General features: G+C 45.5%; 1 protein-coding gene across 4 annotated transcripts; it reads right to left on the bottom strand.

The window, feature by feature from the left end:
- Positions 1 to 1,690: 1,690 nt before the first annotated feature.
- ISL1 (ISL LIM homeobox 1) lies at positions 1,691 to 13,576 on the bottom strand. 4 transcript variants are annotated; one of them, XM_061373131.1, is made up of 6 exons: positions 13,236 to 13,368; positions 12,209 to 12,398; positions 8,995 to 9,254; positions 6,790 to 7,076; positions 5,174 to 5,341; positions 1,691 to 2,945 (listed from the first exon to the last, which is right to left on the bottom strand). In XM_061373131.1, the coding sequence occupies exons 1-6, from the start codon at positions 13,261 to 13,263 to the stop codon at positions 2,829 to 2,831; spliced, it is 1,050 nt and encodes a 349-aa protein (XP_061229115.1). In that variant the 5' UTR covers positions 13,264 to 13,368; the 3' UTR covers positions 1,691 to 2,828. The 4 variants fall into 4 exon arrangements, with proteins under 4 accessions (XP_061229115.1, XP_061229116.1, XP_061229117.1 ...); XM_061373132.1 differs by having other exon boundaries at positions 6,790 to 7,073; XM_061373130.1 differs by lacking the exon at positions 1,691 to 2,945 and adding an exon at positions 13,470 to 13,576 and having other exon boundaries at positions 3,884 to 5,341; positions 13,236 to 13,344.
- Between the last annotated feature and the right edge of the window lie 4,705 nt (positions 13,577 to 18,281).

Raw genomic sequence — 18,281 nt, 5'->3', positions numbered from 1 at the left:
CAACAGCTAAAATCCACCTTTCCCTTCCGTGTAGCCCTCGGAGACAGCAGACCCTCACCGACCCTAAGATCCTGGGAGAAGTGGGGGGGGGGGAGATGTCACAGCAACCCACCTACGCGAAGTTGCTCTCCCGCGGGGTCACCCCTCTCCCCCTACACGTTAGCTCCCAGGCGGTGAAGGGTGAACGCAAAGGTCCCTGCGTTCCTTACAGGTTTCCAGTGCCATTTGAAGACACCCTTCAGGTCAGAAAGTCGGTCTCCAGCCTCCCCAGACATCTTCTTTCCCTCGGGTCAATAAGAGCTACTCAAGCAACTTACAGGTTAAACCACCGGAGAAACGACACCCTTTCTCCCTCCCACCACCCGAAGCGTGGTACCAAGCCTCTGTTCCTGCATAAAAACACAAAGGTTACTGATCACACAGTTTAAGGTAGATTTCATATTTATTTAAATATTTATCAAGTACTCAAAAATGTATTACACTTGAGCATACAAAATGAATCCAGTTTCTAATCAGGATGATTGAAATCCTTGTATTAGACTTTTAACTTTTTTTTTTTTTCTATGTTCTCAGTACTGTCGAAATGGTTTGTCTCTATAGCTGAGCTTGCTCAGGGTGGGCTGAGATGGTGAAAAGGGAGGAAAAAGAAGGTTATGTTAAAAAACCATCAGAGTTTGGAGTAACTGTCATGCAAACCAACTTGTCTTTGTCAGACTAAAAATCTCCATATATTCCAGTTAAGGGTTTTTTAGAGAGAGCCTTTGTCTTGTGCTGGCCGGGAGCACTACGGAGCACTAGGAGCAAAAACAAACCTTTTTTTTTTTTTTTTTTTTTTTAATACTTTTCCCCAAGAAATCGCCCACTTTTCTAGCTTTCACCACCCTCTCCCCCGCAAATTAAAAAAGGAAGAAAAGAGGGAGTGAAGAGAGGGAAGTCGACAGAAAATAAGGAACACTATTCGTGCAATTTCATAGCAATATCCCCATAACGTATACCTCCTGCAGCATTATTCAATCGTTTTGACAGCAGACACTGATAAATAATGGTCATACTTGACTTGTTAAGCAAAAAGCGTCCCTTTTATCAGGAGCTTATATTTAAAGTACAGGTCACTTCAACAATCTCAACAACGAGGCTTTGGTATACAGCACTTTCTTTTTTATTATTTTTAAAAAATAACAGAACTCAGTAAAAAGCCTGAGCTCCCAGTTTTTTAGATGTCTTAACGTTATGTCAGATCATGCCTAGAGTGATATCACTTTTAAGGGCAAGGGTTGGGGGGACGGGGACAAGAGAGCTTCTAACATTATCGATTGAAAGCTAAGGCATCCAAATAGCCCTGATATAGTCGTTGAAATGGAAATTTACAAGCTGGTCGTTAATACTTGCAATAAAATATCACACTCCTTTTATTCACTAACGACCTGCTTTACATGCAATATTTTATTTCAGGTATTTTAGCTGCTAACTTGTAAATATTTAAAAGAGGGACTTTGTTAATTATTTAATATTAATATTAATATTATTATTATTATTATTTTCTCTATTCTGAACGCTTATTTAGTGAAATAGTCCTGAAGATATAATTCTACATATGGCGCTTTCAGTTCACATAATATTTAAGGAAAAAAAAAAAAAAGACAAAATCCACAGAGAATTAGACATATAATTCAAAGACCACGGTACAACCTTTCCTTTTTTTTTTTTTTTTTCTTTTACTTCAGCAAACAAAAATAGTCAAATGACATGAAAAGTGGCAAGTCTTCCGATAATAAATAATAAATTACTTTATAATTTTGCAATGCAAAAGCAAACAAAAAGGGGTTTCTTTTCTTTTTTCCTTTTCTTTTTTTTTTTTTTCTTTTTTTTTTTTTTTTCTCTTTATTTTTAGAGTGAGAGAGAAAGGGAAAGAGAGAAAAACAGTCGTTTTAACCAATGACTATACACGTCTTTGGGGGAGGGGAAGGTTCTTGGACGGACACATTTCAAACACAATCCCGAGACGCTTTGTGGCAAAATAGAGGTATAACTTGTTGCAATGTTTTTATAAATTGGTTTTTTAAAGAGGAATTCAGAAACTTGTTTTAAATCGCTTCAGACTTGATAAAGAGAGTGGATCTCAACCAAACAAAACCAAAACCCCGCTACAGTACATGCTAGAAGAGACCCAGGAAATATCCCCATTTTAAGAGTCAACTAAAAACAACATTGCAAACCAATGCAGCTCCACCTTCCTGCAACAAATCTTTCAACAATTCAGGGCTACATCGTCTCTTTCCTGATGATGGAAAACCTGCTGGAGCTCCTTTTGGCAAGGCAATCACCAATATAGAAACAGCACCGTTCGGATTGGGAGAGACTGGATAGAAGGTCCCTCTACCTTGGTTTCTTCCTAAGATGTGCAGTCAAATGAACAGGTAAAATTTTTTCCACTTTTTGTTTTGTTTCTTTTTCTTTTTGTGAGCCACGAGTACAAATCCTTTACGTTTTGAAAATGTCTTTTCAATCCTCCTCAGATCACTGAATAGAGCGTGGTTTGTTGCTGGGTTTTTCTTTTTTCTTTTTCTTTTTTTTTTTTTTTTTTTTTTTTTAAGTATTCTAGTAAGATCCCATGATTGTCTTCACAGTGTTGCTACCATATTACCTTGTCTTTTCAAACATGACTCCGTTCATTTCATGGAGCGATTCCTTGCTAGGTTCATTACAGGGCTGTTAAATACTTTTCCCCCTATATTTCGGAGTCCCAACAAGATCACTTTCCCACTCTCTCCAGCAGGGGTGAGGGTAAGGGCAGAAACAACAACAACAGAAATCTGAATGAATGTTCCTCATGCCTCAATAGGACTGGCTACCATGCTGTTGGGTGTATCTGGAAGCTGAGAAGACATTGATGCTACTTCACTTCCAGTAGAATTGGAACCGGGTCCTCCTTCAGAAAAATTAACCTGACAAAAAAAAAAAAAAAAAAGAAAAAAAAGAAAAAAAGGAAAAAAAAAATAAGTGTTGTTACAAGTGTAACAATCAAAGATGAGTACCAGGCAAAGAAGAACGCAAAAATAAATACACAGGCATGCAGCCAAACGGCTTGACACATCTCCACAGGAGGCTGTGTCAGAGTTTGTTGCTTTGTTTAGCTTCCCCATTGACTTCACAGGAATCTTCTTAAGGCCTTCGGCCAAAACACGGGGGGGGAGGGGGGGGAAGCAGGTTTAAAAAAAATAATAAAAAATAAATATAAAAGACTGAAAAATCAAGCAAGTAAACAAACAAACTTATTAATGAGCCTTCTTCCTTGACTTCCGAGACTGACAATCCCAACAGGATGTTCTAGTCAATTATTTAAGGGTGCATGTGGTTTGGTTTTTTTTACATGAAACTGCAAGGTTACATTTTTTCCTCTTTTGTGCACATGCTAAAATAAACGTGGAAGGAGCATCCAGGAGCAGAAAGCATTTGAAACAAGCCATCCTCTGTCATTTGTGATTTGAAGAGGGTGCTATCTCTTTTTAACGAGAGTCAGTTTGATAATAAAGGTCACACTTCTTCATCCTAACGTGCCCTGCGGCTCCCGTAGGTTTGGGAGCAGCGATGGGAAAAGGCATGGTTTGAAAGGCAGAGCTTTAATAATGCAAAAGCATTTCATTGGCACCTATTTAGCTGGCCGATCCTGTGATTAAGGCCTTCTCCAGATTAGAGACGTGTTTTGAACAGTCGATGAACTGCCAGTTCCATTCACTGTTCTTTAACTCTTTTCAGTATCAGACATTATGTCCTATATGCATCAATCTTGACCTGTCTACATTAAGATCTGTCTACCTATATGTGTATGTATTTGGGCTATTCATCTTCCATCCTTGCCTGTTCCTCCTCTTTTCTCTTTTTTACAACTACTCCATGCAGAAACTCACTGCATCAAAAGTTTTTAAGGTCACCTATTCTGTTAAGGCACAATAAGTAAGGCAGCCAAAAGGGATGATTTTTTCTCGAGTCTGTTTGACAGCTTGACTAAAGCAGAAAAACATGTGGTTGCTCTAGAGGTAAGATGCTGCAAACAGTCCTGCTGCTGTGCTAAAGCTTCCTGAGAGAGTACGGTATGCCAGGTGAGGGGAAGCAGGCTGCAACCCACCACCGGGCAAAAGAAAAGCAATCCTGCAAGCGGGCTTGGCACTGAAAAGCTCTGAAGACTATTCTAGACGTGGCTACAAGCCTACATTTTCCATTGCTTCACGTCAGAAAAATGCCTAGCAGATCAAAAAAAGGTCTATATGTTAATTTTTCATCATTAACTTTTGGGTTTTTAATCACTGAAAAGCGTATCTTATTATTTTAAGGATGCAGTTTTAATACATTTAGGCCAAGAAACTGAATTAAGCCTGCACTTCTGTCCTTGATTCACCTTGTTGGGCCTAGGTATTAGATTATATGGTCCCTTATAAGCTGCCAAGTGACACAAGCATGAGGAAGTGAGTTAAGAACAGAATTTATTCTAAGAGGTCTGTTTTCTTTTGACCTAAGGCAGTTTATTATATTGTTTGAATTTTTCACCTAAATACGTACTAACACTTCCCTTTCCAAACAACATTTAATGTAAGCTATATGTGTGTATATATTTGTCTCTATGTATGTATCTGTAGCCATATGAAGTTATATCTAGAGGTATTTGCTTAAAACAAGGACTTCAAAACTGTAATTAAGCTATTCGTGTTTGCGTGAAAAGACCAGCGGCACAGGCTGACGTTGCAATAAACTATTAAAATCTACCCCACCTCAGAAAGGAAATATTGGTCCAAAGTGGGGAGGGGCGAGTTTTAGAAAAGGCTTTCACCAATGTGCATACAATTTACACGTGAGGAATATTTTAGTTCTCTGGATTTCTCAGTTTTCAGGGGTATGCGAGCTGAGTTAAATCTGAGATCTACTTCAGGCCTTATCCATCTCTCTCACTTCAGCAAGATCCCTGCTGTGCCCTAAGCTAGGTTTCACACCAAGACCTGTGAAATCAATCCAGTTCGCCACGTTTACAAAGTGTCGTCATGCTCACCTTGCAATTTCAGGAAAACCCGGCTAGTCTGAATGGCTCATCTCTCTGAGGGCATCCGGTACCTTTAGGGAATCCCCCATTGTTCTGCCCCGGGTACCGGCTGGCCTGCTCCGGCTGGGAACCGACACTTACTAGTTGCTGAAAAGCAGGTTGGTCTATGTCACTCTGCAATGCGAAGTCGCTCAGTACTTTCCAGGGCGGCTGGTAACTTTGCACCTCCACCGGGTTCGCCTGTAAACCACCGTCATGTCTCTCCGGACTAGCAGCCACCATTGGAGTTCCTGTCATCCCCTGGATATTCTGTAAACAGCCCAGCAAAAGATGTTAATGAGCTTGGTTAACTTTATTTTATATAAGCGCTGAGTCAATAAACTGCTTTCTATCTTATCTATACAGTCGCTTGTATTTGCTTTGTTAATCTGCTGTGAATGTCTTACTCTATTCTACTCCAGGTCAGCCTATTCCTACCAGCTGCATTTATCACGGTGGAAGTTTACTTTCTTTCCCTTTAATCCTCCCATTTCTCTCAAGGCAAACCCCTCCACCCCAAGCTTTCTGAAACACGAGCACTCTCTATCTTGGCTGCCGATGCACAAGAAACGGTTAATCATGCTGCCTTTCTATGCCTTTCTATTTCGCATCCAGGAGGGTTTTGTTTTGCATGACCTTAACTGTATCGTATAACCACGGCACGGCAAACCTGGGATACGTCTATCCAAAACATTAAAATAAAAAAAAAAAAAAAAAAAAAAAAAAAGAAAGAAAGAAACCCCAGCCCTCACAGTACGCCCTGTGGTGCAAGCACTGTGTACAAAATAACTCTGAGCTTCGACGAATATATAGTTCAGGAGAGTTAATAACATCGTGTTTTATTGCATTCCAACAGGGTAAAATGAAACTCCTTAAATTCCACTTAAATAGGCAGCCTTATGAATTAATAGTCATTCTCAAGTCAGTCAATATACACATGGAGAAAAACAGACTCTTCTTCAAGTGGATAACAACGAGGGGGGAGGGGAGAGAAAGAAAGGAAAAAGTTGACTTTAAAGGGAGAGAGCCAGTTTGCTCTGCTGTACCCAGCACTTTCCGCTTATTTGCACCACATGTGCATACGCCCGCAGACAAGAACTGAATATATTTCTTCACAATGACTATATATAGTAGATGACTATATATATCCTGTAAAGACGATGGTGATTCAAAAAACTTTATATTGCATTTGTCTTCTGCTGCAGCAAATGCACTGACAAATATACGCATGTACATTGTAGTATGTAAAATGCTAAGAAAATACATCAAATTTCCCTTTTACTCATGGGTTTTACTTCTGGGTTTACTCCTGCGTAAAACCATTGAACAGGGCGAAAGCATCATTTTCCCCTCGAGGACTGCTTTGCGTTTGCAATATCAATATTACACAAGGCTGGGCTTATTATATCTCTTAAGCTCTGAAGGTCGCAATTCATGCTGCAGAGAAGTTAGTCTAATCCTCTGTGTATCCTTAGACCCGCAAAATGACATGTGTTCGCTTGAGCAGCCTATACCGGCTTCTCGCTATGGTCTGTTTTAATTGCACTGACGACAGAAAAAAAGCGGATAATAGTTAAGAGCTATCATTTTCTTTGTTTTAAGAGGGCTCCCTCAAAATCAAAAGCGTCAGACCGACCCCGGAGGCTGGGCTGGACACAACCCAGGCGTTTCTCCTCGGGAAGGGAGGCAGTGAACGGCCAGAAGCTGAAGCTACTTACGGTTTTGTCATTGGGTTGCTGCTGCTGAAGTTGCTTCATCATAATGCTCCTTTTTTTGTCCTTGCACCGCTTGTTTTGGAACCAAACCCTGATGACCCTCGGGCTGAGGCCAGTCATTTCTACCAGTTGCTCCTTCATGAGGGCGTCAGGTCTAGGGTTGGCAGCGTAGCAGGTCCTCAAGGTGTGAAGCTGCTTTTCATTAAGGACAGTCCGGACTCGCGTGGTCTTCTCGGGCTGCTTATGGACGTGGGGTCGCAGAGCTGGCTGTCTGGCAGAGATAGGTTCTGCTGTAAGGGAAGGGGAAGGGAGGAACAGGATCCCCATGAGTAGAAAGCAGGGAGTTTGCAGAGGCTCTGAATCTAAGCTGGTGGGACAGGGGGAGGCAAGGAAGTGGGGGGGGAGGGGGGGGCTTGTACCCGCTTTTCAAAGGCCATTCAAGCAGTCTGATCTATCGGAGCTTCTGCAGCCTCCTCTGCTTAATGCGCCGGTGGAGTGGCAAGACTGACATTTCTGACTCCACAGATAATTAATTTGCAAAAACAAACCACCCCCCGAAAACCCTTAATGACAGAAGCTTGAACCTCTGTGAGACTTGACAGGAGAGGGCGAGTTCGCCAAGGTGTGCGTGCGCTAGGGAAGGAGTGGGAGGGTTTTATGTATTTATTCCCTGACAAATCACCAAAACAGATTTTTGGCCTTAAAATTAATGAAAGAATACTTCTTATATTAATCATATTTTCTGTCTGCTTCTTGTATATGGAATCAAGCTCAGTTTAGCCAAAGGCCGCGATAACCTGCAACAGCTCCCGGCACTTTGATGCCACCAAATAGAAGCAGAACAAGCCAAATCCACTGCATCATGACCTTGTAGGAAAATCCTGCTAGAGCCCAGTATCTCAGAGCTTGGAATACGGAGTCTATCTTAGAAAGTGGAGGTGCTAGATGAATTTTTGTCGACTTTTGACAAATACTTGAAAAAAAAATAGGAATGTTTCGCCAATTCTTTTAAAGGGGAGGAAGCCTAGCAACTTGTGGAAAACACCAAGAAGTGCAAATCTATGGGTATGTACGTCAAGAACTGAAAGTATTCGTGACTTTCTGATATTCTTATGTGTATTGTGTAGCTGTAGCTATATAGATGTAATTTGAATCTCCCCTACCCCTTAAAAGCTGCTTAGCTAATACTCAGAAGTGTTCGCTTTTGTGCAGCGAGTTCAGACTTTTTTGACTGTAACAATAAATCAGCAAATGCGATAAAGACGATAGAAAGCTTCAGATCTTACCACTGTTGTACCTGCCCTCACAGTATGCCTTTCAGAGACATGCATAAACATGCTGTAGGGAGCACGAACCATCTCTGTACGATTCTGCCGTGGTCAGCTATGGAATTATTTCTCCCTGTATACAGATATGTCACCTGAAAGTGGCTCAGAAGCGGAAAATGAGCCTGTTTAAACATTGCTATGTTTGTAAACAACTTTTCTAGTTACAACTACTTGCACAGCAATAACGCCAGCCAACCTTATATTGTCCAGCATAGTTTGCCTCAGAGGCGTGCCCCTTCCTAAAGCTAAGCGTCTCTGAGTATCTGATGTGCTCATCGAGAACTAAAAATGTAGGTAGAGTTGTAAGGTAGGGGGACTGTGAAGTTACAATGCCGAGTTTTAAGCTGAAATTCTCACCAAATCACATAAAACGTTTCAGGAAGGCAGAGTCACTTTAAAAGGCAATTACCGAAGATTAGCTTGTTGACAGTTTTAAATTACAGCCTAAGTGCTCGCCTGTAATAACGAAGTCTATCTCTCCTCGGACCCCGCTTCCTCCGGTGCTTAGCTCCACACGCTCCGGAAGCGGAGACCTCATTGCCGCAGACCTGCTCCCTGCAGCGGTTCGTCCCGCTCCTGCTTAGGCCACCGGGCTGACCCCGGATGCGGTGAGGGGCACACATAGGACCCCCGCACACAGTGCGATGCGGGCGCGGGAGGGCTGGAGGATGGGGGGCGCGCCCTCCGCAGGTGGCTCCGCCTCACAGGCACCGTATGCGCGGGCTTTTCTCGCGGCCACCTCTCCGCAGGCGCGCACGCCCGTGGCCGCCTTTCTGCGGGGTTAGGGGACTGGGTGCAAGCAGCAGCCCACTCCCTTCACAGCGGGGCCGGGCTGCGCTGAACCCCGCGGGGTCCCACGGCGCCGGGTGTGGGGCGGTACCTGCCATCTGCAGCGGCCGGGCTGGATGCAGGGGGCTGAGCGGGTCCCCGGCGCCCAGGCTGGCCCGCTCCACCACGTCGTGGTCTGCCCTGCAGAAGAGGCCGTCCTCCCGCAGCGCGAATTCATCGCCGGGGATGAGCTGGCGGCTGCAGGCCACGCAGCGGAAACACTCGATGTGGTACACCTTGGCGCGGGCGCGCATCACGAAGTCATTCTTGCTGAAGCCGATGCTGCACTTGGCGCACTTGATGCCGTATAACCTGAGCAGGGCCCAGCCCAGATAGAAGGAGAAGGGAAGGAAGGAGAGAGAGCAAGGGAGGGGGTAGGGAGGAGGGCAGGGAATAGATGTGGGAGAACGAAGGAGAAAAAGAAAGAGAGAGGTTTTCACTCCGCTCCTGGGCAGCCCCGTGGTCCCGCCTAGACGCGCCACACGAAGCTCACTAGTTAAACAAGCCTTAAAAATACAGAAGCCAGTAGAGGAAATGAATAAATAGGATTTGTTTGCTGCCGGTACCCTGCCGTGAAAGGCGGTGAGGACCCGGACACACCGGTGTGTAAGGAGAGGGGGAAGGGAAGGGGCTGTGGAGGTGGAAGGAGAAACAGCGGTAGAAACAAAAAAGCGACTCCCTTCCTTCCCGAGGAGATGCCGATCTCCCCTCCCGCCCCAGCGCCTGGGCTACAGCAGGAGACGGGCAGTCCCTGCGTTCTCCTTCCCTCCCTCCTTACAGTAGGATCTAGCCTGTCTCGGGGCTGAACCGAAACGCCCAGGTACACCGGGTAAAGGAGAGGCTGCCATCCACTCCTCACTCACAGACATGCCAGCCTCACCTAAGGGTGTTATTTTCCCAAGGAACCCACTCAAGACTTCGCTCTTAATGCGCGCGGGGCTGCCGGCTGCTCAGCCCCTGGGACTTAGCAGCAGGGGCGGCTCTGCCAGCGGCGTGGGCTCTTCCTCTTGTCCCATCTCACCAGGTCTACTTTACACACACACCTTCTTAGATATACGTGTATACACTCTCACGTATATAGCAGTGAAACTCCCACCCGCCCCCCACCAGAAGGCACTTTAGGTGCCTTGGCTCTTCAGCCTGCCCCTGCCTCAGCCCACCCGGGTCCAATCTTCCCCTCGCCGACGATTCCACCTTGCCCCGGGGCTTAAGCCCTCCAGCATGAATGAAAGGGCAGCTTCTCGCTGACAGCCCCACGCAGCAAATAATGGGTTTCTGGCGTAAGCAGCGGGCTCCTCGTCTCCCGTGGAGCAGAGTGGGACAGTTCACCCATCAGCAGATGAACACGAGAAAACGCTCCAACTCGGGTGCCTAGAAATGCAGTCTCTCGGCTCCCGCCGAGTTCTCCTCTGACGAGCTCCTTGGCATTAGGTAACATTAGCAGCTTACCGCAAATGTGCGGGTACACGCACATAGACACGCACACGATCCACAGAACTGTGAAAGCTATTGCTAAAGCTGAGCTAATACTCAACCCGTTTCCTCACGAGTACACTTCCTTAGAGATAGTCTGTAGTGTATGCATGTGGGTGCAGATGTATATTTACATACAACTTTAGCTGCTGACTCTATAGAGGTATACAAAACTACAATGTAGAGCTATGCATTTCCGAATTAATGTTCTGAGAATAACCCCCTCCCCCCAAAAAACAACTAAGCAGAAAAAGAACAGAGCGATCGCGAGTGCATGCATTAAGAAGAGGTACAAAAGTTGGGGGAGTGCCCATGTATTTGACAATTATAGATTGGGTCACGGTTTAGTTCAAAGACGGGTTGCACGTAATGTATATCTGATTTTTTAAATTGTAGCGAATTTAATGTTCCGAGTTTTAACTTAAAAGAGATGCCGGGTTTTTTCTTCATTTCTCCCGCTGAGTTCTAGCAGAAGGGAGGTGAGTACATCTCAGTACAAACCTTCCCCTTTCATTTGAAATTAGTAAAAAGGTAATGTTCAAAAGCACAGCTCCAAAGTGCTTTTAAAAGTAAAGAAAGAAATATAAATAAATAAATAAAATATGGTCTGTTTTTTATTATGGTAAAACTTTGAGCAATTCTCACAATGGCTTGAACGAATGATCTGTTTATGAATTGTGCACTGGAGGAGTCAAGACTCAAGTGCTTTATTCAATCCAGGATTACAAAGGAACTAGAAAAGGTATCTTCGGTGGATAGGTAGGAACTGGGTCCTTAAACTTTCTGCAAAAAAATAAATACTGCCCATACCTCAGTGTCAGGCAAAGTTCTGGTCTGGCAAACCCAGTAGGCGACACTGAAGCGGATCAGCATGACCCAGGAGCACAAATAATAAACACACTCGAAATTCCTCCTTTGGTTTCTCTATAGTGTCAGGTTTGGCAACTCTCACATTTTATCAGTTACCAGATTTTAATGTGAGGAAGGAAGCGGTTCCATTATCTAAATATACCCAATTGTTCGCGAACAGATGATGGGCAATTTGATCTGCTCTGTCTAATTCATCAGTACAGATAAGATAAGAAAGAAAAGGCAGTCAGATATCACCAAAGGGGTTAATATTTAAAAAGATTAAATGTCAGTTATTTTAGCAAAGAAACATTTCGGTCTAGGTTTTAGCCTTTCCATAAAAGGATCCTTCATTCTAAAGGAAACTTCGGTTTTGTTGTTGTTTTTCTTTTGCCTTTTTGTTTTTGATAGGCCTGAGTTAAATAACGGGTTTTGTGTGTGTGTGTGTGGTTTGTTTTTTTTTTTTTCCTTTTCCCCCGTGCATTTATTTTTATGGCAAACATGCTCTAAGTACTTTTCTTTTGCCTTTGCAAAAAAACAGAGACACACGTTTCTCAGATTTTGTTAAAAAGAGTTCAGTTCCGTGTTCCGTTTACTACCTACACTATTGAAAATTTGCTGCATGACCTACAATTTCCCACTCTTAGAATCACAGGATGCATTGCCAAAGTCCTCGGGAGGGTCCCACACAGTCGCTAGCTGTTCCCGAAAGTAGGGGTTTTTATACATAAATTTATATTCGAATCTGCAGGACAAAAAACTTGACTCCTCTAACTTTTTTCCTTGCCTGTATATCTATAGCAGAATCACTTAGAAACATAACAGTTGTCCTTTCAGACTCTTCTCACAATTTTTCCTTTTCCTACCTCAGTCAGATTTATCAAGCTAAATAAAAAATTAAAAAAGGAAAATCACTGAAGAATTAAACAATGTAAATGGCGTACCTGATATAATCTCTTTTACAGTAGGTTTTGCCATCCCTAACAAAGCACGTGCAGGTCTCGTCCAAATACTGATTACACTCTGCACACTTCAAACACGCCGCATGCCATTCCAAATCCGGAGAAACCCTCAGAATATACTGATCGTGAATTTGATTGCCGCAACCAACACATAGGGAAATCAGGCGTTTTTCTGAAATGAAAATAAATATGTGATTGACTATCTGCCTGCACTCCTACAGAGATAAACACACTTTTAGTGTCGTTCCCTTATAGGGAGTACTCTGGGAGCGTTGTTCTCTTCTTTTTTTTTTTTTTTTTTTTTTTTTGAGTATCACACTTTTGGATGGTAATTGAAGTGTGCTATCAAAACCATGCCTCGTTCAGAAAGGAGGCGGAACATATGCTAAAATGCAGATGTGAACAGTCTTAGAGGTGAAGGTTCCCATTTCGCAAGCCTTGCACAGAATCAAAACTCCAAACTGCCTTGGTGTTTTATTTTCATTTTATTGTTTGCTTGTTTGCATGCCTTGCCTCACGGGGAAAGCACCTGTATGTTTGATTTCATTTTTAAGAGGCTGTGACTGGAAATGGTGGACGCGTGTCTCGGTGCGCTTCGCATTCAGCCCTGTGCCACCGAGGAGGGGACTACAGGCAACTAGCAAGAACAAGCATCTTTACGGTCGTCACTTGTTCTCTTTTGCAAGTATAAAGCTAATTCCCCTACACGGACTAGGTGCTGGGTAGTCAGACAGCCTCACAGCGGTCTAGCACGAGGAGAATTTAAGGCTCCATGCTTGGAGATCCCATTAAAATCCTGTCTGCTCCCCAAACTTTTAAAAGAGAGCAGGACCCCAGGCTAGTAACATACAAGGCTAAGAAACTAAAAACATAACAAGCATGCAGGCATGGCAACAAAGGCACCTTCTCTACCATTCAAATGAACTTCAGCTCTTTAGCAGTTAGCCTGCCTGAAACGATTATAATAGACAGTACATTTATTCCAACAACGGTAAAAATTCCGCCTTACTTTTTGGTGGATCTCCCATGTCTCCCATATCTGTAAGAGGGTGTAATGTCCACAGTGAAATGGTGTACGGTTTCGTTTTAAGACCTCAAAGTAGGTTTGAGAGCTGTCGCTAAAAATGAAAATAATAATAGAAAAATAATAAAAATGTAGAAGTATTAACAACAAAAGCCAAAAAAAAAAAAAAAGACACTGGAAATGAAAAAAAAGGTAAAAAAAGGCAAAACAAGACACCACCGGCGCGGGAGATACTGTCAGGGCTGCGGAGCGAGAAGGGGGCGCGGTAGGGCGCAGAGCGGTGCGGGGCGCAGAGCGGTGCGGGGCGCGGCGCGGCGCGGCGCTGCCCCGGGGGGCGCGGCAAGGTCCGGCAGCGCTGCAAGGAGCAGTGCGGTGTCACAGCAGTGCGGTGTCGCGGTGCGGTGTCGCGGCGGTGCCGAGCTGGGCGCTGGCAGCTCGGGCACTCGCCTCGCCCTTATCTCTTACTCAAACTTCTCTGCTCCAACTCAGCCCGCTCGCCATTGGCCTGACGTCAGGCGCCGGGACGTCACGCCTGCGAGGCGCCCATTGGCTGCTGGCTGCGCGGCGCAGCTGCGCTGATTATCATATTTCAGCGTCTGGCGGCGCGGTGGCCCCGGCTCGGGCGCTCGGAGGCAACTTTTCCTCACTCCTCATTTGTATTTCCCTTCATACTTTCTTCTTGTCGCTCTTTTCCATCCCCGACGTTTATCTCCCGTCACACCTTTCATTCTCCTTCCCGGCCCCTCTCCGGCTCCTTCACCCTTCCCCCTGTGGGGCTCACCGTGCCGCATTTACTGTTTCCATATAGATATATATATGCACACACATATATATGTGCATATATATATGTATAACTTTTCTTTTCTCTTTTCTTTTCTCTTTTCTTTTCTTTTCTTTTCTTTTCTTTTCTTTTCTTTTCTTTTCTTTTCTTTTCTTTTCTTTTCTTTTCCTTTTTTTTTGGGGGGGGGGGTGGTCGTGGTGGGGGGGGAGGTGGTGGTGTTAATCCAACTATTTCCTTTCCGGGTGTTTATCTCTCTTAGGTGGGAGCCGCTGTCCTTGGTTTCCCCAGGCAAAGCTGCCCTGATATGGGAGGACAGGACGGGCTGGCTGGGCATGGCCCCAGCCACTGCCCCGATGTGGGACTGTTTATGTTTGTCCTTCAGCCCCCTTTTCTCCTAAAATCGCGGATAAAAGCTTCATGTATGTCTGTTAAACACAGGGTCGGAGAAGGTACAAATATTTACCCTGAATTGTCTTTCAACACTCCCTCCATTCTATTTATGTTTTCCAATCCCGTTTAAATCCTTTTCCTTTCTTTTTTTCTCTCTCCCTCCAACCCCCCTCACCCCTCCCAGTCTTCAAATAGAAACGCGTCCTGTGTTTAGGCGGTTTCCTAGGTTGGCTGGGAATGGAGACTGGCGGAGAAGAGTGAGGAACTTCTGCTTCTAGTAGCGGAGAATCCCATATATTTCTTATTAAAAAAAAAAAAAAAAAGGCTGGGGGAGGGAAGGGTGGGATGGGGGGAGAAGAGGAGGACTGCGGGGCTCTGCGGCGCTGCTCCCTGGAGGCGATCTGGGGAAGCTGAGATCCGCAGCTGGGCGCGGTGCAGTGCTTGAGCCCCCACCCGCTCACTGGCGCAGGGCGCCCCGCAGCCCGCCCCACCAGGCACAGGCTCCGCACGGCTTTGGGCTCCAGCGGCCCGTTATCTAAAATCCTCCCAAATCACGGAAAATGTAACTTCTCTGGGAGCACAGATTTCTTTGTGTATGTTTTTCGAAGGGCAGGCTCCGCTTAAGCTGTACGGTGTCTTTCGCCTACTCTGTGAACAGAACTGTACCCACTCTCCAATGGGTCTACCTCAAGCTCTCCTGAATTCTCTCCCCACCATGGTAAACGTCCCCTCTGAATTTGTTTAGATCCCCCTTTTGTGTTTTCTTCCATATGGGCTCTTACATCGCCCTTATCAACGTGTATACTGTATAAGTGCCCTCCAATCACTACTCATCAGGAAAATGTATTTTTTTCAAAGTCTTATTTTATTTTTTTAAGAAGAAGCCAGGTTTGGGTAGAAGAGAGGCAAGCCGTATTCTCAGGGAATATTTTCGCTTTGGGATATATGGTTGCAATGAAACAGCCAAGAAAATGTTCTGAAACTCACATTTTCTGACGAGACAGCTACCAAACAACGGACCTCCCCGGACTCCTAACTTAGTTTGCAAGATGTTTTCCTTCCCAAAGCTGAGGGAGCCAACACACTCTCCAACTTTATTTCAGACAAGAAGTGGGACCCAATGTTGTCACTTGTAGAGATAACTAAGCTGGCTTGAAGCGATCTGAAGATAGTGTCAGGAGGTAAAGATACGGTTGCAAACACACACAGTTGCTTTACATATTCGACATTTAAATAAACAGTGAGGAATGCAACTCTGCTAGTTGATCACTTCTACACCCTAGAAACTGGCATTACACATATGTGTGTACGCGTATGAGTGTGTATATATATATATAAGAGACTTGGTATACGTACACTTTATAATTCTGCCTGTTAGCTGAGTAAACCAAAAGCAGCTATCAGGAACTACTGCCGCTGCTGGCAGCTGTGGACAGCCTGACACGTATTTAGACGGGACAAACCTCTAGCGATAGCCAGTTTCACCTCAGTCGGCTCAGGATGCAATGCCGTCCCGTGCTCCCCCCCCAGATCGGGGGAGCCCCGCCGTGCCCCCGTCTCTCCACCCTCCCCGCCGTCAGTAGCAGCCGGACACGCACCCCACACTTCCCGCGTGGCCGCACTGCACGTTGCGGAGCTCGGCATGCGCAGAGGCGTCACCAGCGTGGTGGGTCTGCGGATCGCGCCCCGCCGCTGTCAGGTCCACAGCCCGGTCTCCCGGTCCCTTGCCAGGCTGTCCCCGCGACGGGGCGCGCAGGTAGCGCGCAGGCAGCACTCAGGCAGCACGGCGACCTCTGCTGGCCGAGAGGCGACCAGCCGCGGCCCCGCGCGGGGGGCGCGTTTAGGACCTTTTGTGCCTTTCCGCCGGGCACTCTGCAAGTATCATCCGCTTCTCCCCCTGCCCTCTAGGACTGGGCACGGCGAGACCCACCTGCAGCCCCTCGGTGACCTGGTGGTGTGCGAGCTGGCGAAAGATGCCAGTAATTAACAGCAACAACAACAAAAGAGTCATCCCGATGACTGAGGAAAGAAAAAATCAGCGGATTTTGTGATACTGAAACAGCTAAGGTGCTTTTCCATACTGCGCCCTATGCATTTCCCCCTGTGGATGTTTGTATTACTTTTAAAAATTGTGCCTGATTAAAGCACCTTTCCTCCCTGCTCTGGTATAACACTTCTGAAAAGAATTCAATCTGGTTTTAATTCTATTAACCCCCACCCCCTAACTTTGGGGGGTTTAACTGCTACTCGTGGGAGAGGTGACTGCATTTTAAGCTTGATCTTTGCCAATGATGTGCAATAAATGAGAAACCTGTCTCCGCCCCAACAATCCAGAATTGGGAAGAAAAGGAGGGCTTTGATCAAGGTTTTTTTTCCCCCTCCTGTGCCACTGATTTGCTTACTGTGTATTCGATTCGCGTTCCCAGGAAAGCGAAGCTCTATATTTAGCCACCATCAGAATCGGGTTTAAGGGAGTGGAATAATGAGTGGAACTGCCAGTTTCAATGAATAAGGTATTTAGAGAAAAACCCTGCTGAAGGATTTCTCTTTTATGGTATTAATATACACGTGAATGGGAAGACATAAAATGGAATTTTTACATATTTGAGATACTTCCGAAAATACATATTAGTGTTAATTTATTATTTTTATTCCCACAGCACCCCCCTTTTTTCTTTTTTCTTTGTCATTTTCTTATTTATTTACTTTTTTTTTGGGAGGGGGGTGTTAGCTGGGGGAGCCAGCAAAAAGTCGGTGGCTCTACACAGCAATCAATAGCTTTCATCACGTTGAGGGGCTCAAATGAGATTATATCCATTCGAGGGAAGCGAGCAGGGAAGAAAAAAAAAAAAACAGAAAAAAAGAAAAAAAAAACCAAACCCCAACCCGACAGCGGCGAGTAACCCTTTCCGTCCCGTAAGGACAGCTATAAATTCTGTACGGAGTTTGCTTAGCGGTGAAAACTTGGACAGCTTCCAGGGACGGGGTGGAAGGAGAAAAATAATCTGGTTCGGGAGATGATGGAAGAGGTAGTCCTGCCTTCAGCAGGGAGGCAGCACTGGGGGCTCGGTGAGATGCCCTTGCAGGCCACTGCTGCGGCTGCCGAGCCCCCGGATCTGAGGGGCTGTGGGGGCTTCCCACCCGACCCGCCGGGCCTGCCTCCATCACCGTGTGGGCATCAGCTCTGGGGACCGGGACGCGGGCTGCAGCGAGGTCCACCTGCGCACGGTGGCTCCCACTGCACTTGGGAGGGTTGGTTTTGTCCCTTTACATCGCGGTGACTCCGCACAACCTCGCCGCTCGAGCACGGGCAAAGGTCCTCCGGCCAGCTCCAGTTTAAAACTTTTATTTATGAGATTTGGGACAGAAATATGCTTTGCAAGAAGAGCCAGAGTTCAGATTTTCCCTCTCTGCCTTGCGGAATATGGTGAGATCAGGGCTGCGCCCCTGCAATGCGCCGAGAGGGGAAAGGAGTTTCGCGCAAGGATGAAAATGGAAAGAACGCAGCGGGGAAGTCAATCACGAAATGTATTAGCTCCTCCAGAGAGTAGGCTTTGACTCATCTAGAGGTGTGAGATCTTTAATCTTCGAGTCTTAGCTACTGCGTGTGAGGGAGAAGTGTACCGTAGCAGTGCTAAATCTATCAAAACACAAGAAAACTGTCAGTGGGTTTCTGCGCCCAGGAAACCCTCGTGACTTTAAAAATACAATCTGGCTTATTGAATCGCGCTATCGCTTAAAACAATATACTAAGAAAGCCATCCTTTCTGTCCGTGAGCCTTCGCGGAGTGCACGAACTGTCACAGGACGGTTCAGAGGTATCGGCATCAGTCTAATCTGGTCAGAAAGGGGCACGCTGT

This window comes from Neopsephotus bourkii, unplaced genomic scaffold (genome assembly GCF_033783945.1).
Source record: "Neopsephotus bourkii isolate Nb327-2 ecotype Australia unplaced genomic scaffold, CSIRO-AGI_Nbou_v1 NB_1628, whole genome shotgun sequence".
In the NCBI taxonomy this organism is placed as follows: Eukaryota; Metazoa; Chordata; class Aves; order Psittaciformes; family Psittacidae; genus Neopsephotus; species Neopsephotus bourkii.
This window is presented reverse-complemented; position numbering and strand designations above follow the sequence as displayed.

Bases quoted from the DNA above. Each gene is read 5' to 3' on its own strand.
- ISL1 (XM_061373130.1), bottom strand. From the start codon at position 13,263: ATGGGAGACATGGGAGATCCACCAAAAA. The intron at 12,399-13,235 runs GTAAGGCGGAAT...TTTTCATTTCAG, and splicing joins CATGGGAGATCCACCAAAAA to AAAAACGCCTGATTTCCCTA. The intron at 5,342-6,789 runs GTAAGTAGCTTC...GGCTGTTTACAG, and splicing joins AGCAACCCAATGACAAAACC to AATATCCAGGGGATGACAGG.